A 27911-nucleotide genomic window follows, 5' to 3' on the forward strand; every position below is an offset into this window, starting at 1 on the left:
AAACCCTCTCCAGGCTCTGGGCGGCAGCTCTTGCAAGCTCTGGCATCAAACTGGTGTGAGCAGTGTGGATGGAGGTTCCCTTTCCCCAGCAACTCTTCTTTTGGAGAAAGTTTATTAATAGAAAGTTGAAAATAACTGTGAATATATACTTGGGGAAATTTCCAGTGTAAAAATGTTTATTTCCCTAAGAGTTTAGTTCTTAAAAGGTGCTTAAAAAGTCCTGAGCATGCAGAAGTTCTTCTCTTAATACAGTGATCTGTATTTCAAAGCTTTTCAATGACATCTGGAACTCCAATTCAGTTGGAGTTAACATAGGGCCCACAAAAACAGGAGGGTACATGAACTCCTTTGAGTATTCTGTCTTTTCCTTGCTTACCTGTAAGATTTGCTCAAGGAAAGAAAAATACACTGCAAGTTAGTTGTAAATATCATATTTAGTTGTTATATTCAGAGGTCTTTGTGAGAAGACTGATGAAAATAATCAGTTTTCTTGTATTTTAAAGTAGTGTCTTAAACCATGGGGATAAGTGATATAATGCTTCTACTTTTGGCAAAAAAAAAAGTTTTTTAAAAATTTTGTATTGTGCATAATATCCTGAAGTTTTCTAACAGTATTACTGAGACAATTTTAACTAAATGGTTCCATGCTGCTGTTAAAGTAACCTTGAAGTATTTATCTTAATCATTTTTGTATCTCATCTCAACATCCATTTAGTTTGAAATTAAATTTTAATAAAATTCCTACATTAGGAACTTAACATTTCAAGTTTTAGAACATCAGAATATCTACAGTTGTACTATAAGCTGAAAACAATTTTTTTAGTACAGTGGCCTGTGGTTTCTTTTGGTTTTTAATAGCTCTGTTTCTTCAAGAAATTATGGAAGTTTAAGTACTGTGAAACATTTCAAGTTTTAAAAGACAGATTCTGAGGGCTGCATGTCCTGGGTATTTTTAGTGCTTTGCCCACTTTTTAAAAAGTATTTCTTTTCCATGCTTGTTTATCTGCTTTGTTCATTTGTTATCTTTCTTTCATAGTTTTTAATGTCTCAGCATTTTTGTCTAATTTCTCATTTTCATATTTTTAAAGGTCCCCAGGTGCATCCAATTTCTCAACTTTACCAAAGATCTCTCCATCTCTATCAAATAATTATAACAACATGAACAACAGAAAGTAAGCAATATACCTTAAAACATTATTTAATTAATCACCCCAGTGTGATAGAAACAAAGTTCGATGTTTTATACCTCCTAGCTTAAGGATTTTGAATTGCTTTGCAATATTTGGCTTGTGAATTGTTACTGGTTACTATTTCATAGTGTAGGTAATGCTGACACAAAGAAATGAAACAACATTAGAGATGTTTGTAACTCTTACTCTTCAGCAGGGAAGACACTGAAAAGAATTTTGGGTTTTGTAAGAAAACGTATAGACTTCATTTAGAGTTTATCATTCTAAAAATACATTGTTGTTATTACTGTCCTGGCTGAATTTAACTGGAGAACGAGAAAAGTATAAAGTACTTATCTTTATGGTGATCAGGTTTTCCCTTGTTTATTGCTTCCAAGGTATTAGAGCAGCATATGTGACATCACACTTTGATTTCAAATCATAACAGCTGAATTGTATTAGCTGTAATGTACCCAGCAACTTAACTTCTGCTTCTTCTACTAGTGCTAGAGGACTGGAGAGAGATCAGGCTAAGTGTGCTTGACTATTACAATGAACAAAGGCTTAGTAAGAGACTTCTCACTTTTACGTGCTTTCTCCTTTATATTCCGAGTTAGAAGTTTAATAAATAATGTGATAAAACTCTAAAAGAAGAGCTTTCATATTGCATTGGCCAACTTTTTGTGTAATTTTTCTGTTGTTGTTACTGTGCACAACTGTAAAAAAAGTTGGTGAATATAGAAAAACATGGAATTATTTCACTTTAACAGATAATGGAGCATCTTTCAAATGCTTGAAACCAGAGAGCACTCATCTTTAATGCAAGCTGGGGGAAGTTGAAGAGCCTTATTCTTACAATTCATTGAAATTTTTAATATTTTTCTAAACATGCATTTTGTGATCACATTTGAAGATGTTAAATACTAAAAAGGTGACATAAATATTAAATATACAATATCTTACAGTTAAATACTGCACTTCTCAGAAGTGATTTTTCCTAAGGGGTGAAGTGTCACTTGTGCTTCTACCAATTGTGAGTAGCCCCAACTCTCACTGTTGAACAGTTGAAATCTGTGTATTTAACTGCAGTCTATTGTACTCTGTGTGTGAATGTGTAGTAAATAAGAAGAGTATTTTATCTATGATTGTGCAAAAAGTTACTTGATCAGAGCTGAGCCCCTAGCTGAGAACTAATCTCTTCTTCTCCTAGTGTTTAAGCAAAATGCAGTGGTATTGCCAAACCCCAACACTTAACAGTTACTTTTTTCTAGGGAGCCGTGATTTTAAATCAAGCCATAAAGGCTTTTTTATTTTCTCTTTTTTTTTTTTTTTTTTTTTTTTTTTACATTAGCTTTTTGCTAGTGATGTAGTTATGTTTTGGAGGCACTTATGAAACCTGTTGCCAGCTCTTGCAGCTTTTAAAGATAGTTTGTTCACATGATTTACCTGATTTTATTTCTTGGTTTATTTTGGAGCCAAAATGTGAGCTTTTAGAACTTAAAGGAAAAATTCTGGGGTTTGAAGGTGTTTGTTCGTTTGTTGTTATTTTACAATTTATGATTTTCAACAGAAATACGTATTTAAAAGGAAGTCATATAAATTTCAGATTTGATACGGAATTGGTCCTTTTAAGTGATTTAACTATAACTTAATTTGTAAATCAGTTAATAGGTACATGTACTCTGTAGTATTATGAAGTACCAGTCAGTTTTCTCTTGTATATCAAAACACAGTACATCTGGATGTTACATAAGACAGATATTCAGTGCAGAAGTATATGGTTTTCCTTAAAATGCAATAATCCAATTATGATGACTTTAAAATATTTTATAAATCAAAAATTAACCATTCAATACAAGATGTAATGCATATGAATCTTTAGCAGCACTTCTCTCAGAGTGTATGTTCAGTGATGAAGTCGTATCCATTAATACACTTTGTACTTTAAAGTACATAGTTTTGCATTAAGAATTTTTGGCTTCAAATAGTGAATGGAAAGATGTATCTCTGTATTTATTTGTATTATGTAATTCTGGGTTAAGAACGTTCCATTCTTTTTGTAAATATGTCCTTGTCTAAGAAAGCACTTCTTTTTCATTAATTAATACTATCTTCGTTATTTTTCTTAATTAACTACTTAATGTCAGCTTTGTCTGGAATTTATTTCCATGCTTCTGCCTTATTGTCTCTTATATTGCACATTGTCCTTTGTGCAATAGTGAAATTATACTTATGTGGCGTTCTAGGATCTGTTGGCATCTCCACATGGGCATGAGGTGCTGTGACTCTAAAGGAAATACCAGCATTTGTTTTGAAGATAATTTTAACTGACAAAGATGATTTATAAGGCAGAAAAAGTAAACAACATGTTGTGTGTATTAAGGGTCATAAATACTAGTCATTGCAAGCCTGCTTTTGCAATAACTAGTGCTCACCTATAGAGTACAAATTATGTTAAAAATCTGAAAGTATCAGGTTTTTTTTTGGTATGGTACACATTTCTGTAATGTTTTTCTAATCCAGGAGGTGTTCTGTGTAAGAGTAAGCCTCAAATTGGTAGATATTTAATCGTGTGTTGAGGTAGTCATACATTAGATATCAGAAATAGCTTGTGCAAATTTTATCCAGTCTGAAGCCTTCATTTCTGTAAATGTGAGTTTACATTTGATGGAATGGAGGATTCCAAATAATTGATCACTGGTGTTCTTTTGCCTTTACAGGTGGTCTTGTTGAAGGAATAACATAGGAGGATTAGCGTAATATGTGTTAGTGGATTCAGAAGAGCAGGGAGAGACACACATTTTTTAGGTCTTACTGGAATTTCTGTTTATTGCTGTTAATAAAGCAAGACATTTTATATCACATATGGTGTTTTTTAAATTATGTGGGATGGGGATTAAAAACACCTGAACAGGGATTTTGCTTGGGGAATTAAGTGAAAAGTTTTTCTGTTTGTTTCATATGTAACCATTGCTTTAGGCTCCTGAAATGAGTAGTTTGCATCATTTAGTAGTGTCAGCCTGTCAAAATGGACAGCTGGCAGCTTTGTTCACATGCTTCATATATTTCAATATGCTTATTCCAAGAAGTGCAAGTGTTAATTACAGTACATTGCCTCTAGAAACAGTTTCTTCATGTTGTACCTGACACATAACCAAATATTATGACAAAGGCAATTTAAATAGATTAAAATGTTATCTTTTGCTCTCCAGACAATGATAATGATCAAAAATAAAGATAGTAATCTTTGTGTTGTGACATGGGCCTCTCCTGCTACTTCAGGTATCTCTAAAATCTGATGAAACCTGATAACAGGTTTCTTAAAGTGGCTGGTCACAAAAACACATTGGCAGTGCATTAAGATGGTAGAAATATTACAGAGCTCAGTAAGTCTTCCAAACTTTCTAATTTTCTGGGCTCCTTCTTGCCACTCAAATTCCTTTTGCAGCATGTGTTACATACCTGTTGGTATATGGCATTCCACTGTCAAATTACGTCTTTTCCAAAGCTAGTGATGCTTTTCTAGTCTTCTCTGTTGAAAATCCATGCTCCCCAGAACTCCGGCTGTACAATGAGTGCTCTGGGTCCATCACTGCCATTTGAGAGCTGCTTTGATGCTTAAAGGCACATACAGACAGTACAAATCAGTCATTTTAGATCTAGTACATGCAATTCAAAATGTATAGATTTACAGATAATAAAATCTCATTTGGAAACCTCCTTTACAATTTTTGCCATTTCAAGAACTCTGTTCAAGGGTCTGAAGATGGTTTCATGTTTTCAAATCTCGCCTTCTGTGAAGCAGTTTTTTCTAAGAACTATCAGTGTTTCTTTCCTGTTACTGCTCTTACTTGACTGGCCTATCATAGTACTACCCCTCTGCTTTTCTCTGCATTGTTCCTTCATTAAAGGTGGGAAAGTTTTGCAGGAAAAGCACCTGGAGGCTTGGGGACACACAGTTAGCACAAGTTACTTTTTCTAGGATATTTCTGTTTGAATGAAATTCATGTAGACTTACCTTGCATCTTTGCTTGCTTTCCCTTGCTAGCTATCTGCTGTTTACTGTTAATGATTTCTTTTTCATCCAGCTCAAAAGCATAAAAAGCAAAGCAACAATGTAATTTAAATAAAAATCATTCTTTTACAACTAAAGTTTGCAGTCTGATAGAGCTGTAGAGATCTCCTAGTATCCTGCATGCAGTAGGCACTGTGTTTTGTAGGATATGTTTTGATAAAATATCATAGAACCATGAAAGAAAAATATATTAATAGACCTGATTCACAGTATGAGTGGTAACCTTATTCTCGAAACCCCTCAAATATATTTCTGTGGGCCAGTACTGGAGATGAAAGAGCTCAGAAATGTCTTTCCCTTTTGAGAAGTAAACTGACAGTTTGTCCCTTAGAGCAAATGCACACTGCATCTATCTGCACTGCAATTATCTTGCACTAAGTTATTGTCATGGTACTCAGCTAATTTGAGAAAATCTTTCACATGAATAAACTGCAGCCAAAAAATACCAGTTGCATTTCCTTAGCTTCCTAGTGTCCCTCCAAAGCTGGCAGTTCGTGAAGGGGGGGAAAGCTGCAGAGGGGGAAGTAAGAATGAAAATCCCCAGAAGAATTAAATTCAATCAGTTCATTACCCCTACATCTCCTAAATTTCAAAGAGATTTCTTTTTTGTTAACTGTGTGAAAAGTGTTATCTTTAAGTCAGGTAAGGACAGCAGTAGGAAGGAAGCAAGGCTGAAAGTAGAAGCTTGTTGTGTACCCTGTACGTGTGCATTTCTGTTGCTGCTGTGCACTGTTGGGTTGGTTATATTGTGGGGGTTGCATTAGCACCAGTGGCAAGCTTGTGGTTTTGATTCGTGGGGGAACTGAGGCTTGCCAGCTTGAGGGGATTGGAGTTCACTGCAGTGACTGGGCTGCAACTGCAAAGGGAGATGGAAGGTAATTTTTCCTGGGAATCTGTCATACGTGGGTGAACATTAACTTTACAATGGTTTTTATTCATTGAGAATGACCAGTAAACACAATACCTCTTAGCTAGTTTAGGGGCAAGCCAGAGAGCAGATAAAAGGCGTATGTATAGAAAAGGGAAGAACTAATAGGAAAGTCAGCTATTAAAAAGAAATGAGCTGATGTAAAGGTTTGATAACAGCACCTTTATGGACAGTGGAGCTATAAACTGCAGAAATTTCTGAGACATTGAAAGAGGGAGAAGTTTTCATCACCTTTTGTTTGAAATTTTTGATAACTTGATTAAACAGCAGGTATTTATGAAAAGTGAGTAGTTGTGCACTGAGGGGACAGTTGGAGTTCAGTAAAGAGCATGGTATTGTTCAGGAGTAATGGCTGGAGTGTAACCATTGGGCACTTGCATTCTTAGACTTTGCAACTGTAAATCTCATTTATCAGGATTGATTCTTTGCAGTGCATATTTTTCCTTATTCTTAGCAACTGACTTTCAAATTTTTGTTCATGTTGCGTTTAATGTGAATGATGCTTAGTAGCTGCAGAAATACTGAACTTTAGCCAAAGCTGCTGTCACACAGATTTCATTACAATCAGTGCCTGAAAAGGTTAAACCTTTGTGGTTGCTTGGTTTTTTCTAACATATTACAGAACATCTCTTATTTGCCTTTCTAGTGTTCTCAGATATGCTTGCTTGACGGTTTTGAGGGTTAGTTTATATTTGACACTTTTGTATTTCATCTGGAAACAAATTGTTTTAAATACTATCATTTTGCCTATTTCAATCTTCTCCAGTTTCTCCAAACAGATACATCATAGATTTATATTGAAGTTGTTGCAAGGCATTTTGCGCATTCCTTTACCTCTCAAGGCTTTTCTGCATTTGCATGCTGGATTGTGCTGTCCTAGCAGGGAAGCTATAAATAGACTGTCTGATGCAGTGAAGCAGCTATGCCACAGTGGCCTTGGAAATCTCAGCTTTCACCTGTAACTCTGCATTCCCATTCCCACCGACCTCACTCTTGCAGTAGCAGGATGCAAAAGGAATGTAAATGATTGATTGCTGCTGGTGGTGTCTAAAGTCTGAGTGTATTAAATATGATGGAGCAATGAAGAATAGAGTAAGCTGTGAAGCTGCTCCTATTAAAAAGGGGTAGGGATGTAATAATTGCAGTTACTGCAGTATGTTTGATTTTGGTTGTTTGCACAGGTGACTTTTAAATTGACATTAATGTTATTACAAAAGTGAAGTGTTTTAAATCTTTACTTGTACACAGAAGTTAGTTTAACATTTTTAATCATTTAAGTTTATAAAGTACTTGTATGTTTTAAAGTACTAGAGAGTACATGTTTACATTGTGAAAGATGTCTTGTTTTCTTACAGTGTGAAAAATTCAAACTATTGTCTCCCGTCATATACTGCTTATAAGAATTATGATTATTCAGAGCCAGGAAGACACAATGAGCAGCCAGGCCTGTGTGGCCTGAGTAACTTGGGGAATACATGTTTCATGAATTCAGCAATTCAGGTATGTACTTTAAAATAAAATCAGCTAGTCTTATTAGTTGAAAATAGTATCTTGTTTTATTTTGTCATATTTCAAAACTAATAGTTAGAGATCCTGCTAAGTAGTGGGATAGGATTAAAAGTGAGGAAATAATGCATCTTTATTGGAATACTTTAAAAGTTGATTTACGTAGCTGCGTTCATAATGATCAATGTCAGAAGAAGGTTTGACCAGTGTTCTACATGAGTGAACTCTTTAAGTGGGATTCTTTGCTTTTTGTAATAATTGCCGTGCACATATGTCACAAAACCTGCCTTTTCCTATTGAAATGCACTTGAGTAGCAGTTGTAGTACCAAAAAGAGTGTCAAAAAGTATATGACTGATAGATTACTGGGCCTTTATTTCTGACTCATTATGTACTTTTAGTGTACAGGTTAACATGCAGGAACTGTGGAAAATATTTTCCTTTGACCTTTACTCTCTGAATAGCTGCTGTTTCATGGATGAGGTATTTTACAGGAATGTCACAGCTTGTGTCTTTGCTATGAATGCAAGAGAAATACTAGTATATCTACTATTACTCTACCAAGATGAAGAAACCTTAGTGTTTTAATTTTAAATGGAAGCTGCAGTTGTAGAATGGTTAATGATCAGAACTAGGAGTTTCATTTGGCTTTGTTTAGTTCTCAAACTCGCTTTTTGTCATCGGAGCAGCCTTTTGTAAAAAAACTCTTATGTGTATTTAAGTTCTTGTTCACATATTTTCCTGAGTATGAAAATGATAGATCTTAACCAAGCATGGTGCAGAGTTGTTACCCTCTTTTCCTCCTTGGTCATTACAAGGGTTCCTGGTTTATGTTTGTGATCTCTTTGGGTAAAATTAAAAACAAAAAAAAAACAACACGACCCAAATGTTGCATTCCTTCTTTAGCTTGTTTGGGTAAAAAAGGAATTTCAGGTACATTTGTAAGCTAGGTTTATGAAGTTGTTGAAATTCGTTCAAAAGAAGAAATGTTCCAGAGTTTCATAGTGTGTATAGATTTTTCTATCCTTTCTTTGTGTTAAGAAGCAGTGAATAATTTGGCCTTACTTTTCTGTAGCCTCCTGTTAGGTAGCTGCAGAGAGCTATAAGCTCTCCCCTTACTTAATCTTGTCTTCTTCAGGTCAAACTAATGCATATAGCTCTGCCTTTCCATGTATATTGTTCTCCAGCCCCTTGACCATGTTGGTGTCCCTTCTCTGCTCTTTCTTACGCTGGGTAGCCCTAAACAGGACAGTGCTCCTGCAGCAGTCTCACAAGTTCCAAATGGAGGCGAGGATTTCTCTCCTTTGCCTCTGACTGCAGTTGCTAATACTGCCCAGTTTGCAGATGGATACCTTTCCGATGAGGGTGAACAGCGGGATCACATTTCCACAGAAAAGGACCCCTGGGTCATATAGCTGCTTTCTAGACAGTTAGCCCCCACCTGATATATAGGGTTATTCATTCCATGCTTATTCCATACTTACTGATATAAAGCATCTATAAAATTAAACTTATTCTTATTTCTTAAAGTGTTTTTGTAGGATACTTGAAGAGAAGTTGAACAGTGCAGGAAGTAATTAAATTTTTTTTTAGTATGCTACACAAAAGATGGCTGAACTGAAAGGGGGAATGACACACATTTTGCGGTGTCCATTCTAAATAAAAATTCTACGCGTAACCTCTCTTGATTACTGAATTGCGTCATTATGCTGTTGTAAAGGAAGAAAAGAGTATGTTTTTGTCTAGTACGTCAACCAGAATTATCTTTTAAAAGTTGAATTCAAAGAATATTCTTGCTACATAGTGAATTTTTTTTTTATGATTCTACATTGTTCATCAAGCTATACTGATTAAGTAAGGACAATTTTAATTACTTATCCAAACCTTAATTGAACTGGTATACATGAATTTGTGTATATGTAATTCAAAAGTAACCTTTTAGCTGAGAATTCTAAGCATGGGTTGTTGCCTTAGGAGTGTTACACAGCATAACAAACTTGCTACAGGTCACATCATTATCCCATTGTGTTAAACAGATTTAATTCTGACATCTGCATTAGAAATTATATCAGCTTTGACTTCATTGCTTTTCAGTTACATCTAGAGAATTAATTGTTCAACTAAGTTCTGAGAAACTGTAGTGTAAATTAATAAATACAGGTTTGCTGATTACCAAGACAGTGCTCTGGTAAGAAAATGAGGTGTTTATTGAGCAGTGCAGCTTTGAGTTTGGCATGGTACCTTTAATATGTCCTTGAAGGTGTGTTTTTTCAAATGCATTATTTGGTGGCTTTCTTAGCAAGGAGATGGAAATTATCTCTCAAAGAAAGTACTGTTCAGAGTTTAATGTTATCTAAGAAATCCATGGAAGCGCTTTTTAGTGGAAGTATGATGTGTTCTTAACACACTAAGGTCTCACAGGCTGTATTCTTCCTCTTACCACCACTTGCATCTTTTTTCAGTTACACAGAAAGCATGCATTTCACTGTTCTAATTTGCTATTAATTTCACCTCCTACTTTTATCAAAGTAACACTGGATTATTCTGGCTGTAATGCCTATGGCCAAAGCACTCTGAACATGTTTTGACCTGTCTTAATCTTGGAAGCAATAAAAAGATGGGCTCAGATAGTATGTGGATGGCAAAATAGGGAATTCTGCTTGGTCATATTGAGTGCTGTAGGCATTAACCTGGATGATGGAGCAGGACACACCCTCAGCAAGATTAGAGATCACACAAATCTGCAGTGAGGCACAGCTATACCAGATGGCTGTGCTGCCATTCAGAGGGACCTCAGCGGGCTGGAACCTCATGAAGTTCAATTAAAGGAAATGCAAAGCCCTGTGCCTGGGGAGAAACAACCCCAGGAACCAGTACACACTGGGCTAAGGGGTCAGTGTCTGGATAGAAAGCAGCTTGGCAGAGAAGCACCCAGGATCCTGCTGGACAAAAAGCTGAACATGAGCCAGCAGTGTGTTCCTGTGGCCAAGGCAGACAACAGCATCCTGGGCTGCACTAAGAAGAGTATTGCCAGTAGGCTGAAAGAGGTGATCCTTTCCTTCCACTTAGCACTGGAGAGACACCCCCAGAGTTCTGAGTTCACTTCTGGGCTCCCCAGAGATAGGGATATACTGGAGCAAGTCTGGTGAGAGACCACACAGGTGATCAAGAATTGCAACAGCTCACCTATGTGGAGAGGCAGACCGCTGGGGCTATTCAGCCTGAAGAAGAGAAGGCTCCAGAGTGATTTTTACCATTTTTTGGAAGTACCTGGGGGAGAAAAGTAAAGAAAACTGAGCCAAACTTTCCTTAGTGGTGCCCACTGAAAGGAGAAGAGGCAATGGGCACAAACTGAAGCACATGCAATTCTGAAATATAGGAAACTTTATTCTAAAATGGGGTTTATCAAACAGTGGAATAGGGTTTTCAGGGAAACTGAAGCCTCCATCCTTGAAGATGCTTAAAACCTCACTGATCAAAGTCCCAAGCAACTTGCTCTAGGTGACCTGTCTTTGAGCAAGTGGGTTGGACCAGAGAGTCTGCAGATGCCTTCCAGCCTCAACTAATCTGTGATTTTCTGATCTGCTTTGGTCACCTGCTTCAGCTTACTTATCTTCCTAAAGTGTATTCCTTCACAATTGTGCTAGCACAGGGCTGTTTATCAGGATAAATCTGTTTTCTTTAAACAAAATAGTTTATTGTAGAGTATGGGACTCTGAAGTAGTTTCATTTCCATTAATACCAAAAGCTTTGCTTTGATCCCTTCCGTTCAGTTGGTGCTGAGTGTGATCAGTGCAGCTTCCTTCAACAGACCAGCTGATTGCCACTTTTCTCAGCTCTCTGGGCTTTCCAGGGAGCACTGAGGCCCCTGAGAGTTCACATAAGAGCCATTTCTGCTTCAGAAACCACAGCATTTCTCACACAGCTTCTCTTTGGTCTTGTCTCATGTACAGTGAAGATGGTTTGCATCAGAGCTATTATCAGTGTTCCTTGAAGAATAGGGATAGGTTCTTCACACAGCTTCGTCTCCTTAGTCTGACAAACTTGTGTGAAGGTTCTTGCCCTGTAAACATACTAGGTAGAAATGTGAAAGTCCTGGCAATGTCTTAAATTTTGTTGCAAGTTCTTTATTAGTTCTTCAGCCTATAGATAAGGTTAGGCTTGCCCCGTTATCCTTCTAAGTGATTATTGTAAAGAGACCTTTGCCCTTCCAGGTAGGGTTTTTCAGTGTTAAAAAGCTCAGGACAACTAGAGTACAGTGAAGAAGAGATGGGTAAGATCTCAGTGGGATTACAGACAGCTGCAAGCTGAATAAGAGTACGGCCAAGAAGGTTAAAATACCACTGTATATCTCCCAAGTGCTGTTCTTTTACCACTGTTCCTTAATTTTTAAAAAAGCAGTAATTCAGTTTTCTTATTTTGGTTGTATTGGAACTTTTGTATAGTTTTTTTCAGATTCTTTTGAAGGCAGTATTCCATGTATTTATTTTATTTCAGTGCAAACACCTAAGGCTTGTTTTTTACTAATTAGGCCTAAATGTCTGCTTTTGCAGATATGACCATGAAATAAAACAGGAAAGACAAAAGGGAGCTTGTGGCTTTTATGAAATAGCTACTATTGCAAATGCTTGAACCCATATTAAAAAAATACTTTGCAAGCAGATATTTCATTCACATTCACTCATTAGAAAAAATGAGTCTCGTTAAACATTGCTGTGCTGCCACCTGTGGATGTTTTCCAAGTATTACTTTCCTATTTTGCTGGGTTATTACAGATTAGAGCTCTGTGGAAATGGTTTTTTTCTCTTCTACAGTGAAAACCTGAGAGTTCCAAAATTTTTGTTTTGTGATTAAAAAAATGGGAGAAGAAAGAAAGTAAATGTTTTTATTTAAAACATTCGGTTTTTTCCAACATTTTTATGGCTTTTTTCCATCAGTGTGATTATATACACCTGACTTCTGAACAAGCTTTGCAATGGGTATTTCAGAAGTTTTCTTTCTTCAGAAAGCTGAATAATATTCTCTTTATGGTTACTTACGGCTGTGAGTTTATCTAGACAAAGTTGGCATGTTTCACCAATCGCTGAAATTGTTATGTTTCTGTTGCTCTGTTTCAGTTGCTGTAGGCATGTGGAGTTTGGGTTAAGGAATGTATTAACTGAGCGCTTTTTGCCATGTCTGATGGTGAACAGAAAAAAGTAGGATAGACACATGTAAAGTAAATCACTCCTTCTCCTGTGACTTGGATCTTCCTTTTAGTCTGGCAGTTCTTGGTCTTTTATTAGAAAGCTGAAATACAAAATTTCGATGTTCCTTGCATAAAATTCTTAATAAGTAGCACCTGAAGTTGAAAAACCAGGACACTTAAAGGAATATTCAATTTTCAGTATCTCAGTTCATGATCCTAGTGTCTCCTTCTCATTTCCCCCGTTTGCTGGCATGATAGGTAGAGATGTTTTCTTTATTTTGGAAATTTATCATTATTTTTGTGTAATACTCCATATGGGATGTGAAGAGATATTTCGTTGTTCCCTTAGGATTATAGGATGATTCGTGGAACTTCAGGAGGTTTTTGGTGCAACCTCCTGCTCAAAGGAAGGTTGGCTCTGAGGTCAGAACAGGTTGACCAGGGCTTTATCCACTTGGATCTTGAATATCTCCCAAGAAGGTAGAGCCTCTTAGTTCCACTGCTTGACTGTTCTTACAGTGAAAACTTTTTTCCTTATATTCTTAACCTTTCATGTTTCAACTGCTGCCCATTGTTTCTTTTCTTCCTAATATGTGACACCGTGAAGAGCCTGGTTCCATCTTCCCCTTAACTTTCTATAGGTACTAGAAGGCCACTCATGGACCTCACTCAAACAGTCTCTTCTGCAGCCTGAACAAGCCCTGGTGCTTCAGCCTTTTGTCACAGGGCAAGTGCTTGCAGGCCACTGACTGTCTTGGTGGCTGTCTTTCTTCATTCATTTTCTTTTTCATCAATTAAGTCTGTGCAAACTTTTATATCAGAATCATTCCATACTTAAATTACATGGATTTAGAAGAGTGTGATGTGACTATTTTTATTACTATATTTCCCCCTCTGTGAGGGTTTCATAGGACAGGTAGACTTGCTAACATTATCATAGGCTAGTATTGTATACAGTATTTCAGTGAGACTACAGCATTGAGATGTATATATATATATATGTGTATTTATACATAACACTGAATTTTTTTTTTTTCATTTCCCTGTGCATCTTAACTTTTATCCAAGTTATTAATATGTAACATGGAAGTATGATTTCAGTGTTAACCCTTGTCATGCTGAAGACTGATCCTCTCTCCTGTGGTTTTTCTCTTGGAGTTTCTACCTTCTGTTCCATACTTCCCATGATCTTTTCACTAGATGACCAGTTTAGGTTCAGAGAATGTTACAGAAATTGTGTTGGTTAAAGAAAACTTGTAGAGACTGCAGTATCTGAAATAAAGTGCCATTCTGTTACCTCTTTAGTTCACAAACAGTTTTCCATAGTTTTACTGTATTTGTTTGGCTTTTTTGGTTGCTATTATTCTTCATCTGTCGGTATACTTTTAGTTTACTTATTGTCTGTGTTTTGAAACAAACAGAAAACCCTGAATCACTGGGTTGAACAGGACACATAAATCTGATCACTTTACTGTCCAGTAGATTGTCTTGGTTCTAATACACTTTCTATAAGGCTTCCTTGATAACCGACAACATATCACATGAGAAAATAAGAATGTAGGCTTCCTTTCAAATTGGATTCTGAATGCTTTTTTTCCTGTGACTTTAATCATGATCTCAAATAATTCTCCATTGTCAGTCTTTTCAAAGAGTAATAAACATGTTTGTAATTGTTTAGCTTTGTCAGTTACATGGAAAAGATCAATGGGTATGTGGCCAATTTATTAGCTCCTTTAGCAGCTACTCTTTTAAAAGTTTTGATATCTGATATTTTAGAAAAATATATCAGCTCTGTGCCTCAAAACTTGCTGTGTTGAGATAGACATTTGTGCATTCAAATACAACCATCAGTGTCATTTTATGTTGTAATGTGGAAATTGTTAAAGGAAAAAGGGAAGTTATCTGTAGTAATCTTCCTGACTCACACTACAAATATTAATTAATATTCTGAGAAAGTGACAAAACCAGTTTATCAGGTGGAAACCAGAAACAGATGAATTTTTTTTTTGTGGAATCCACATTGTCAGCACATTGTATAGTGCTTGACTAACAGAAAGACATGTAGAAAAATATACTATTTCGTATTATTGAGTTCCTTGTGTTGGACATTCCTCACACTAAGCTGAACAGTTGAACTGATTTCATCTCCTAAACCAGCCAAAAAATAATCCAGAAGACAGTACAGATCTGTGAGGTAGGGGGAGTTGGGATCACCACTACTGGAAGTAAAAGCTCTTTGCCATATAGCAAGAGAAAAATGGTTTCTTCAACCCTCAATGCCTTAAAAGGGTCTGTAATACCAGGAATTTTTTTTTGCAGTGTTGACAGATCCTGAAAGCTTTAGGTGAGGAGGAGGAGGAGAAAGGAAGGAGTTTAATATAGGCATGAAACTCAGCTCTCTACAACATGTGACTGGTTTTGCTTTGTAATATTGCACAGGTATGATAGGCAGACATAGGAATAACTTTTTTTGCCCCACTCGGTAAAGTTGCAATTCTTCCAGGCTAATTCTTGTATCTTATGTAATAGCATAAGAGGAGCTCTTCCCCTTGTTTGCACAGAAGCAGATGAGACTGGTGAAATACTTGACCTTTCTTCAAATCTTTTAATAAAGGAACAAATGCAGAAAAGCTTACAATGTTTAATGAACAAACTCTTAAGAATATATGCTAAGGCGTGGCATGGAGATAATTCCTGAGTCATAGAAACGTTTGTGTCTAAAGGAGTGTGAAGAGTAGCACACAAAAATTCAAAGTGAAATTGTAAATTGTACTTCAGTAATTACATCCTGCTGTCTCCAAATGCTGAGAGAAGAGTCCAGCTTGTACAGAGGATAAGTGATTATTTCAATCTAAAACAAGGTCCTTGCTTTCCTTGGACCAATTTTGGCTCTAAACAGCATCACAAAATTTAAAAGAACATAGGAAGGGCTACAGCACTGTGATTCAGAGTCTAGTCCCTCTAGCACAGATTGCTGTCTCCAACAGCATCCATAAGCTGATATTAACATAAAGAAGGAAAAGGGAAAGCATCCTCACCTCTCGCCTGCCAAAATAAAGCTTTTTTTTCAAATGTTGCTCTGAATATGGTATAATTTGAGTTAATAAGCCCTGTTGGTTCTCTCTTCCAAGTACATATGTACTCTCCTCTTTGTGCACATATTACAACTTCCAGCAACAAGTTTCATAAAGCCATTCATGTCTCAAGAAACGCCTTCTTTTGTTTGTTTTAAATCTTGATACAAATTATATTGTCATGCTATGATTGGTTGGTTTTATAAATTTTGAAGTAAAGCTCTTGACAGATATCTGTGCATCATTTGTAATGACAGCTGCAGCCAGTCTTGGTTTGAAACCATTATTTGTTTCTGGAAAAGATCGTTTGGGGTTTTTTCTGTCTTCCTTGCAGGTACTAGACATTACAGTTCATGGCTGCTTTAACAAAATTCAAACGTTCTTTGTTTAGAACTAATTCAAATCACTGTTCTAAAAAGTCTGTATTTTTGTTTGCAGTGTCTGAGCAACACACCTCCTCTAACAGAGTACTTCCTCAATGATAAATACCAAGAAGAGCTGAATTTTGACAATCCTTTAGGAATGCGAGGTGAAATAGCAAAATCTTATGCTGAGCTTATCAAGCAAATGTGGTCAGGAAAATACAGCTATGTTACCCCAAGAGCATTCAAGGTCAGTAGGGAAATTACATTGAATATACATTGTCAGTTTCGGTTTTGTACTTCTAAGTATGCAAAACTTAGAGAAATATGCAAAAAGAATTTGAAGTACTATTCATCAGTATGCAGTCCATTCATTAAAACACTTGGATGTATATTTCAGTGTCACCTTTCCTTGTGCTTTGGTCTTTGAGAATTAATTTTTACTTCCTGTCTCCATTGAAAAGCTTACCTTTTATAACTGTAAGTTTTACCTTTTTGATGTGCTGCTGTAGCATCTCAGAATTATCTACTCTTTCTAACAATTAAGGTACCAGAAGTATTTGCATTTATTTTTTTTAGACACAAGTGGGACGATTTGCACCACAGTTTTCTGGTTATCAGCAACAAGATTGTCAAGAGCTACTGGCTTTTCTCTTGGATGGTTTACATGAGGATTTGAATAGAATTAGGAAAAAGCCTTACATTCAGTTAAAGGATGCGGATGGGAGACCAGACAAGGTAGGGGTTTTGGAGCTGATCATTTTAGTCAAAGCTGTATGTTATAAGATACTGCTATGTGATTATGCATTGGAAGGTTGGGAAACTGATTATGTGGGGCTTTTTCTGGAAGACGTTTCAGAAAATAGGACAAGACCTTAAAATTGAGATCTTGAGAACCTGTGTAAATTTCTGTTTATTTTTGAGATAATGAGTGGCAATGGGAGGATGTTAAGGCCCTTTTAAGACTTCATTAGGACTTTTTGTTAATTCAGTGCTGAGTTCAGTTGGAAAAACAATTCTCATTCTGTCGTTCTTTTATATCTGGAGTATGCAGCATTATGTCTCTCTCCAGTACTCCTACTTTAGGGAAACTCTTCTTTTGTTATGAGTACAAATTAATGCAGATGGAATTTTTAGGTTTATCTGCTTTTGTCTTTCCCCAAGCTACTTGAAAAGTCACTCTCAGACTATGTAATACCGCTGACAGAATCTCTATCCTGGGAAAAGCATACATCTTTTAACCTGCGAACCTGACAGTAGTAACATTCCTTACAGGTCCTTTGGAGTGACATGTCTGTGTTTAGGTGGTTACTGAGAATGTTCTGTCAAGGACTTTTACTAATAATTCTCACTATTCATTTCCTACTACTTTGTCATAACCCAGATCATGCTTTATTTACAGGTGGTTGCTGAAGAAGCCTGGGAAAACCATTTAAAGAGAAATGATTCCATCATTGTAGATATATTTCATGGCCTTTTTAAATCTACCCTAGTTTGTCCTGAATGTGCTAAGATATCTGTAACTTTTGATCCCTTTTGTTACTTGACACTTCCATTACCTATGAAAAAAGAACGCACTTTGGAAGTTTATTTAGTTAGAATGGATCCACTTGCAAAGCCTATGCAGGTAAGTGGCTTAATTTATGTACAAGCACCCTGATATATGAGGCATTAACAATGAACCCAAGTTCCTTTACACAGTGCAAATTGATAAGCAAATCCAGCAGGCTGTAGCTTTCTGGTGTGTGTTCTGAAGTCTCACTTAGGAAAGTGGGGAAGACTATACATACCTGAGGAAGACTGTACATACCTTGTAGAGTTTCAAGAAAGAATTGGTAATTTCTGTATGGTTGTGTTAATAAGTCTTCCTAATCTTTAAAATGTATGCTGACATAATTTTTTGAGTGCTGCTATAATGAATTTTTATGGTTATAAAAAATACTTACACACTTAATCCGTAAGACTTAATTTCCTGGTTTCTTAATCACAAAAGGCAAATATTTGTAGTAAGTGGTGCAAAAAAATGCCATGACTAAATATATTAGGTAGTTCTGAATTCTTCTGTGCTCTCACCTAATAGTCAAAAGAAAAAATTTCAGATGAGATTTCCTTGTGAAGAGTATCTCTTTTGCCATTTTTTAGGAAGGGGATGATATTAAACACCTTAGAATGTCTTTAAAAATTGTGCATAAGGTTATCATAACTCAGTCATGATTAAATGGCTCTAGCTGTACCTTAGAGGGTAAGTGAGGATAGGTGAAGTAAATACGACACAGGCAGTTATGCAGGCATCCAGAAAGGCTCTAACACCTGGAATCAATACCATAAGAAGGAAAGTGGGAAAGCATTCTCGAAGGCAATGTGAGTTGCAGAATTCAAAGGTGAAGGGACATGTGTTAACTAATGAGAGATGAACATACTAGAAAATTAATTGTGAAAATAGAGGACACGTAGTAGTTGCACAGGGGACACAAAGTAGTTGAAAACTACTGAAGTAGTTGAACATGACTCATGATGTTGTGATGTTTAATAGTTTGGGTAGAGTACAGGTTCAGTAGAGTTTTTGTGAGTCTAAATGATTATAAAACTTAAGGATATAGCATGCTATTCAAAGTTATAATACATTATTTCTAATTAATCCTGTCTTTATTATGGAAATAACAGGTAAGAGTTCTGTGTGGAGTTTTATTACAAACTGCAGATGCACTGCATTAAGGGAAGCCACAGAGAGGTTTCTTTGACTTTCATCTTCAGGTTCTCTCTCTGCGTGTGAAATGAGAATCTATTGCCTGCCATTGGTTTTTTTCCTAGGAATACTTTATAAACAACTTGTGTTGTATTCCAAATTTAATAATCTTTTCAACAGCATGCATACTATTTAAATGCTTAAATAAGTAGGTACTGTTGAAATGCAAAATCTTAAGTAATTTGTACAGTTAGTCTTCTTATGGAGAAAGTAAAGTAACATGAAAACAGGCATTGTATAAACTAATAAATGGAGTATTCAGTGTGTGTGTGTGTGTGTATTTGTAGAGTAAAGTGCAGATAACTACAGTTTAAGCAGCTTTTGGAATTGTGTTAGTTGTTTTACATAGTTTACACCTTAAGTTTCAAAAACATGAAAGAAATATGTGAAACTTGCTGAACATGTGTTGTTTGGGTTTTTTCCTCATGTATATTTGCTCTCTTTAGAAATTAAAACTGTATTTTACTTTTTAGTACAAAGTAGTTGTTCCCAAAATTGGAAATATATTGGATCTTTGCACAGCATTGTCAGCTTTGTCTGGTGTTGCTGCAGATAAGGTAAGAGTGATCTATTATATAAAGCACAACAATGAATATTTTAATGTGTATTAGCCTGATTTAACGATGTGTACTCCATTATCTTTTCAGATGATTGTTACTGATATATACAATCACAGGTTCCACAGGATATTTGGCATGGATGAAAATCTAAGTAGTATTATGGAACGTGATGACATTTATGTGTAAGTGTAGATAACATGTTTCATGTCTCTTTGCAATTTGTTTAGTTATTTGCAAAAGATTAAAACCTAGACACCAGATAAAGATGAAACTGAGGGGGAATATTTTTTTATTTTTCCCCTTTGTAGCCTTTTCCATGACCATTGTTCTTTGTATTTTTGATTGTTTTTCTTCTAGATTTGAAATTGCTATCAATAGAACAGAAGATACAGAACAAGTCATAATTCCTGTTTGTTTAAGGGAAAAGTGCAGGCACACTAGCTACAGCCATAGTGGTTCTTTACTATTTGGTCAACCTTTTCTCATAGCAGTGCCTAGAAACAATACTGAAGATAAACTGTATAACCTGCTGCTGCTAAGAATGTGGTAAGTTTATCGTTTAAAGAAAAACGAGTTTTTTAAGAATAATGCTAATAGTTGGAATCAGAAGGCACTTACTTTCACGTGCTAACAAACTGATCAGATTTGAGTACTTTTATTTGCTTTCTGTTAAATATTAGATACAAAATTTTAGCCATTATTGTGGATTTTAATTTGATTTTTTGTTAGCATGACCTCATCCAAAAAGTATTTGAGAAGATGGTAGAGAGTCAGTCTGTATTGTTAAATAATTCTCTTGTATGCTTAGCTGTTTATTAGGTCTTGGTAAAGTGGAAATGTTTTCCAGTGATTCTGCTATGGTTATACCTCCTGTATCTACTGCTCAAGCTTATATATGAATTTATGTTGCAAAAGTACATTGTAGACACTTTCTGAAACTAGACTAGAATTAGTGTCATTATATAGAAAAAATTAGAATTACATAACCTCCAGTTTAAGTTTATGCTTCTTTTTCTGTTGATGTAACTTTCTCTGTGATATGGTTAACAAACAGTTAAAGAAATTATTTCTGGACAAACAGAGACTGAGACCAAGAATCAGGTTGTCTTGGGCCAAGTACCTGGCAAAAACGTACAGTTACATATGAGCAGGTTTTCCTATGTGCTTGTAACACATAGGAAATGTTGCTTATTGTTTCACAATAAAACTGGTAATTCAGAGTAAATCAGAAAGGAGTGCAGAAATACAGTGCACTAGCAAGGAGTTGCGGTAACAATTTAATTACCAGTTTGAACAATGTAAATTATTTAACAATCTGTTGTTTGTAACTGTTGCTTTCGCTTGTTATATTTAGCCGATATGTAAAAACATGTACTGAGAGTGAAGACACTGAAGGTTCTCTGCATTGCTGTAAGGACCATGGTATCAATGGTAATGGCCCAAATGGAATACATGAAGAAGGATCTCCAAGTAAGACTGGGATATCTAAACTTGTTTAGTATTGGGTGTTGAATTTGAAGTGCAAGTTAAGTCTCTAGTGTCTTTCAGTTATTGTCATTCTGTCTCATTTCTTTGTCTTTATTCTTCGATTGCTTTAGGTGAAATGGAGACAGACGAGCAAGATGATGAATCCAGCCAGGATCAGGAACTTCCCTCAGAGAATGAAAACAGCCAGTCGGAAGACTCAGTTGGAGGTGACAATGACTCTGAAAATGGATTATGTACTGAGGATACTTGCAAAGGTCAACCACTCACGGGACACAAAAAGCGATTGTTTACATTCCAGTTCAATAATTTAGGCAATACTGACATAAACTACATCAAAGATGACACCAGGCATATTAGATTTGATGATAGGCAACCTAGGCTTGATGGTAAGTCACGGGGAACAGACTGGGCAACATTTGGTTCTGATACTCTTTTCTGATTCCCATGTTTAATTTTCTCCGTGTGCTGTTTGATATATTTTTTTTTTAAATGGTAAATTCTGTATAAATAATTAATTTTTTATTGCAATTGACTTTTGGAAATGCAGAATTTTTATGTGCTTCAGTTTTTTGTATTAAATTCATTATAGCATTGTTTAATTTATTTTGAAGAGTGTTTGCCCAAAGTTAATACAGTTTCATGTAAAGCAAGAAGTAATATTAAGAGAAAACATTTTTTTTTTTAATCTTAGAAAGATCTTTCCTTGCTTTGGATTGGGATCCTGAATTGAAGAAGAGATATTTTGATGATAGTGCAGCAGAGGTAAGCTGTTTATGTTGCCCCTTTTCCAGCACAAATAAAAATTAAATGTAAAAAATGCAACTTAATTAGTGTGATGCAAGAGATTGTAAATCTTCAAAAGAAGAAGTAAATATATCTCTTTTTCACGTTATTCTTAGTAATATGTTGTCATAAATAAACTTCATATATACATCCAGGTATTTAGCAAATCTGAGGCTTATGAACTGGAAAGTAAATCTGAAGCTGTGGAAACTTTTTGCTTGAATGGTGTCTGATCAGTTTTTCCATATATAGGAGCTTTGTAGTTACTGTTTATAGTAAGACGACATCACTAAAATGAGTTTTGTTTCATTTGTTCTCTTAACTCAAGAAATACTTCTCTTTAGGATTTTGAAAAACATGAAAGTGTGGAATATAAGCCTCCCAAAAAGCCTTTTGTGAAATTAAAAGATTGCATTGAGCTGTTCACAACAAAGGAAAAACTAGGTGCTGAAGACCCATGGTAAGCACAAAAAATTAAAATTATGTTCTATGGTGTATTTCTCAAAATTAATCAAAACCACACTTGAACATAGAGATACATAATTGATTTATTAATGGTATTTTGAATCTTGGTATTTCAAACATAGTTGAAAATTCTCAAAATGTTTTCTGTTTTGATCCATTACTTAACCAAAATTTTTACCATGTGCAGAAGATCGTATTGTAAGGAACACATTTCATGCATTCACAGTTAGAAGGAAGGGTCAATACATAAGATGCTCTAGTCTGTGGACTGCGATGGACAGTGAATGAATAATACTGTGACAAATTGTTTGCAGTAGTTTAAAAAAGTACTCCTTTCTGAGATGAGAGAGGTTGGTGCATACTGTAGTTTCTTTATGCAAACACATACCTTGCCTTGCATTGATATATGAAATAGGAACGTGCTTATACAGCAGGGTTATGGGATGGGGGATGTCTGTAGTCAACAGAACACCTGAAATTCATGTTCTAGCCATTAGGTTTTTGGCAGAGACTTGGATTCATGATTCTTCCAAATTTATAATTTGGAATCATATCTGAGTATTCATAATTATAGTATGTTCCCATAAGATCCTTTCTTTCCAGGAGTTTTCTAGCAGATAACAATCTTTCATTGACACCTTTAAGCTCAGAATTAAATTTGAAAAGAGAATCTGCCAGTTTTTCTTCTACAGATACCTAAAAGTTTTGGAGATCTCCAAACATTGTCAGCAGAGTTTCCCCTATATTTGTGCAGGGTAGGGAGCTAACTTACAAAATCTCATTTTTTTTTTTCTGGGTTTGCTAGTTTATACAACACTGGATAGACTGTTTGAGATACCATATAACTCAGGTATGGTGAAGTGCTTCCATTTTTGCAGCACATTTTAAGCAGAGTATTTGAACTACACAATACAACAGTAGAAGTCAAGCACCTGCTACTGCATCTCACCAGAGGTCATTAATCACATTTTTCTTCATTTGTTAGGTTGTCACAAGTCTAATTTACGGGAGTTCATCATCCCTAGCCCAGCTCTGTTAGTATTCTACATATTCTAAGCCAATTGGGAAAACACACTTTTAATTTCAGCCTGCCCTTATGGTTTTCCTAATTTCTTGTGATTATCTGATGTTGCTATTTAAAGACACTTGTGCAGCCTTTTAATTAGGGCTCATCTCTTTCCCCCCCCCTAGATTTTTACTTGTTAGATGCCAGAGTGTAGAATATGCATAGACTACTTCACGTAAGAGTTGCTTCCATTCATTCTTACTTATCTTCCTCCCTGAGCCATAGTGGCTGGAAGATTCAAGTATGCATTGCAGGGAACAGAAATTTCTAGTCACAGCCTGTTTAATACTTGCCTACTAAGAAGGGAAGTTTCTAGTAACGAGTTTTTCCAGGTTCCCTTAGTCACTGTTACCTGGTTTTGGATAGTAGATGAGATGGGGTGGGGGATGGATGAATTTGGAAACTGAAACTTGAAAGAACCACAGTTGTCTGTTACTTTTGGCTTTTTTTTATGGTTAGTTTCATAACACTAAATCTTTTTTTTATAAAATACAAGAATGCTGTGTTTTAACTAAGGATACAGGGATCTGATCAAGGGATATAGGAGATGAGAATCCAGTACTGGGGGATGCTACTTCTGTGTTTAAAATTATGCTGAGCTTCATTGGGATCACACTTGCACATTTTAAACTGGAAGGGGTATCTATGGCATTAGTAAGGGAAGATGAAAAGTGTGTGGTGTTTGCTCATTCAGTTCCTCCCATGTTTCTGACTTTCTCTGTAGTAATGTGTTTTAACATACATATGGACTACACTTACTTAAAATTGATTTTTTTTTTCCTTTTAGGTATTGTCCAAACTGTAAAGAACATCAGCAAGCTACTAAGAAGTTGGACTTGTGGTCACTGCCCCCCGTACTGGTAGTTCATCTAAAGCGCTTTTCCTACAGCAGATACATGAGGGACAAGTTGGATACATTGGTTGACTTTCCAATAAAGTAAGAAATCCAAATATTTTGATGCTAGAAGTGTAAAAGCATGACTAGGGCATGTGTTTAATACAGCAATTACATAAAATGGGTTTGTTCTCAGCTTCCATGAGAGGATCCACTAAACTAATGACAAAATGCTTCTGGGTTAAAAGTACAAACTTGGCAAAATAATAATAATAGAAAAATAGGGAAGACTGCTGGTTCCTGTTCTACTTCTCACGGAGTAGAAGAGATGCTCTGGCAGAGTAGTGTGGTGTATTTTTCTAGGGAATACAAAGTAAGGGGCTCCAAGACCACCAAACTGAAGTGGTTAAAAATGCTACTAACGTGACTGACTTTTGGTTGGGTTTTGTTGTTTTATGTTGTTTTGTTTTGTTTTTTTAACAGTGACTTGGACATGTCAGAGTTCCTTATTAATCCCAATGCAGGGCCTTGCCGCTACAACTTGATTGCTGTCTCCAACCACTATGGAGGAATGGGAGGAGGGCACTGTAAGTTGAAATCAAGTGTCATCATTCTAGATGTCAGCTTTCTTTCCACGTTGATTTTGATTGAAGTACTGATCACTTTGAATCAATGGTGGTTTTTAGTGGTTATGGGACAACTTTTTTTGTTACCTTGAAATGCTTTCACAAGTATTTTAACACAAAAATCTGTATGCAATGAGCTTTCAAGAGTAAGTGTAGGTTCTTTTATACTTCTAGTTATGCATATTGTGAAAAGAGAAAACATAAGAGCTACTGTACTCTTAAAACTGGTTTTGTCTTGCTTGTCTGTATTTTTGTTCATTGTGCTTCTCCTTGAAAGCAGAGAGGAAGAATGACTGACAGATTGTATTTTAACTGTTCTTTTCAGTAACATTGTCTTTAGAATGGAAATGTTAGTGATTAAGCTCTCTTTGCTCAAAAAAGATAGTGTTAAATATGTTTAATAGTGATAATGAGGTTTAGTGAGTTAAATATTAAGTGTTTGACAGTAACATACTCTAGTAACAGATTGTATTACATCTATGAAGATACAAAGTCCTGAGACATTGTACTTTTTTGTCCTAGATACTGCTTTTGCAAAAAATAAGGATGATGGAAAATGGTACTACTTTGATGACAGTAGTGTGTCCACTGCAAGTGAGGACCAGATAGTGGCAAGTATTCCTTATGTTTCCAAATTTGGGACTGTTGATGTTTTCTTGTCAGGGTGCAAAAAATGAAGAGTAAACCATGAAACTTGTGTTAAATTTTTAAGGAGTAGTTTGTGTTCTTTCAAAGGACAGTACAAACCAAAAATGTCTTGCTACAACATTCAAAAATAACTTACATAAACAGTCTGGATTTCTTTGTAATTTTACCTTGTATACTTGGAAGCAAAGAAAAAAAAATCAGTAACCTGGATTGTAAATGTTTTGTTTGAAGCCTCCTGAACATATTGTACTACTCTCTTTTACAGTCCAAAGCAGCGTATGTACTCTTCTACCAGAGACAGGACACAATCAGTGGAACTGGCTTTTTCCCACTTGACCGGGAAACTAAACAAGGTGCTTCAGCTGCCACAGGCATCCCACTAGAAAGTGATGAAGACAGCAATGAAAATGATAATGATATAGAAAATGAAAATTGTATGCACACTAACTGATGGGAAGAACTAGAAGCCATAAAAGAGACTCTCTTCCTGGGGATACGTATTGAAAGAGTGAAAATGCCCACCAAATTAAGAATAAAAATCTGAGATGCGGAGTTTCAGATAATAGAATGTAAATCTTTATTACATTTTAACATGTGCAGTACTTGAAGTGAAACAATAAAAATTAAACAGAAATTGTCTCTAATGCATTTACAGTCTCATATTCACAAGGTATATATAGGATATCACAAATAAACCCCTTTTAAGTTTTCTGCTGCTGTTCTGATGGATTTTATGTTTTCTTTTGTTTTGGCTGTGAATTAATAACTAAAATATTAAATCTGTGGACTTCTGACATTTACTTTTCTAGTACTGCAAGAATACTACTGCCAAGTCTAGTTTCTGGATGAATATATACATGTTCCTTAGGCTGCCAACAGACTACAAGTAAAAATGTCATAAATACCTAAAGAAGTAGTTTTCTTGAAACAGCAATTTTTTGTGTCTCCCTATTTTTTTTTTTTTTTTTTTTAATTTGATCACAATAGAAGAAATAGCTTGAAAAAGGTGTTTTAACCTTTTGTGATATAGTGGAACATCCAGAATATTACGTTCATCTTACTGCTGCTGTGGAACAGGTTCTGGATTTCATGCTGCATTAACAAAAAGGTTTTCAATTAAATGTAAGTATCCATTGTTGCTTGTTGGAATCTACTCCGCAGACATAATTCCTGTTACCTTGCTTCTAAGACATGCATAATTTTAATCTGATAACAGTCCAAAATTTAAATTGTGCTGTAAGTTCTCTCTCCCCACTTTTGGTAGTTTGACTGCTTGCAAACTACTCCGTACGAAGGTCCGAGTTAATAGTATTCTGTATCCATAGTAATGACTGTGTATCAGGCTTAGTTAAGAATTTTTTCAATATAACCTGCCTTTAAATTGTTAATTAACAAAATCACTTTAAAGGTAGGCCTGTTAATTTTCTTTGTGTGTTCCGGATGGAATTCACCATAGCCTTACAGTGTATCTGAAAAGGTAATTCATAAGAGAATTGGCATTTGCATGTTCAAGTCAGAACCTGTACAGTATATAAGGCATACAAACTCCAAGTTGGATTTCAGTTAACTATGTTCAGGGGTCCAGGATGCCAAAATAAGTGTGACTGTTTGAAACATTTTTTGATTTGCTGCTTTCCCATTGATCTAGTTGGAAGAATGTATTGTTGATTTGCATACAATACTGCCTTTGAGAGGGGCTCTTAAATGTGGGGGCACATGTCACATATCTACTACCTGGAGAATTGCTTTGTGTCCCACTGTTTAAAATTTAAAAAAGAAAAAAGCAAAAAGTATGATGTTCTTCACTTGAACTAATCAAATACAATAGGTTATAAATTGTGTATTGTAAATAAAAGTTCACTCTGTGAGTGCACATTTTGGTAAATTATTTATTTATGTTAGCATTAAAAAGTTTAAAAAATTGCATTTGACCAGGATATAAATGAGATATGTTGGACATGGCTTTGCTTTATACCTTGATATTAAAACTGGTGTTTCATCCTGGTATTTTAAAGCTGCTTTGAGGTTTTTTTTTTTTTTAAATGTAAACTAACCTCCTGCATGACAGAGGTTAAAATTTTGTCTGCACTTGAGTTCACTTGGGTTTACATTTGAAATGCGCATGTTTATTTATACAGATTTCAATAAAGCTATTCAAGGCCTTATGTAGTGCTCCATTTTGTTAAAAATTCTTTTCCCACAGTGTTTGTGTCATGGGTTGTCTTTGTCTGAGAGTTATATTCTCAGTTACAAACTGGTTATGTAATGACCAACATAGAACAAGATTAATAGTATTTCCAGTAGATAGTATATATAAAAGTGTTTCTCTCCTGTCGTTGGCTCTGAAACATAAGGCTGCAAAAACAATGTCATAATTTAGTTTGTTTTTAAAA

At 35.6% G+C, this 27911-nt stretch overlaps 1 protein-coding gene across 3 annotated transcripts in view; it reads left to right on the forward strand.

Moving 5' to 3' along the window:
• Nucleotides 1-27683, forward strand: part of USP15 (ubiquitin specific peptidase 15) — a 50720-nt gene extending 23037 nt beyond the window's left edge. Inside the window, exons 6-21 of one of the 3 annotated variants that reach the window (XM_017733176.1) lie at nucleotides 1089-1172; nucleotides 7528-7672; nucleotides 16378-16551; nucleotides 16881-17039; nucleotides 17704-17928; nucleotides 19521-19604; nucleotides 19695-19789; nucleotides 19965-20153; nucleotides 20962-21077; nucleotides 21206-21481; nucleotides 21787-21857; nucleotides 22223-22338; nucleotides 24197-24346; nucleotides 24728-24831; nucleotides 25393-25481; nucleotides 25784-27683. In XM_017733176.1, coding sequence (XP_017588665.1) covers nucleotides 1089-1172; nucleotides 7528-7672; nucleotides 16378-16551; nucleotides 16881-17039; nucleotides 17704-17928; nucleotides 19521-19604; nucleotides 19695-19789; nucleotides 19965-20153; nucleotides 20962-21077; nucleotides 21206-21481; nucleotides 21787-21857; nucleotides 22223-22338; nucleotides 24197-24346; nucleotides 24728-24831; nucleotides 25393-25481; nucleotides 25784-25969 — 2263 coding nt within the window. In that variant the 3' untranslated portion in view covers nucleotides 25970-27683. Of the gene's footprint in view, nucleotides 1-1088; nucleotides 1173-1939; nucleotides 4428-7527; nucleotides 7673-16377; nucleotides 16552-16880; nucleotides 17040-17703; nucleotides 17929-19520; nucleotides 19605-19694; nucleotides 19790-19964; nucleotides 20154-20961; nucleotides 21078-21205; nucleotides 21482-21786; nucleotides 21858-22206; nucleotides 22339-24196; nucleotides 24347-24727; nucleotides 24832-25392; nucleotides 25482-25783 lie in introns of those variants that run through there. The other 2 variants (XR_001861690.1, XM_017733177.1) reach the window with 2 other exon arrangements.
• Nucleotides 27684-27911: the final 228 nt, after the last annotated feature.

The sequence above is a fragment of the Corvus brachyrhynchos genome, unplaced genomic scaffold (assembly GCF_000691975.1).
Source record: "Corvus brachyrhynchos isolate BGI_N302 unplaced genomic scaffold, ASM69197v1 scaffold32, whole genome shotgun sequence".
NCBI lineage: Eukaryota > Metazoa > Chordata > Aves > Passeriformes > Corvidae > Corvus > Corvus brachyrhynchos.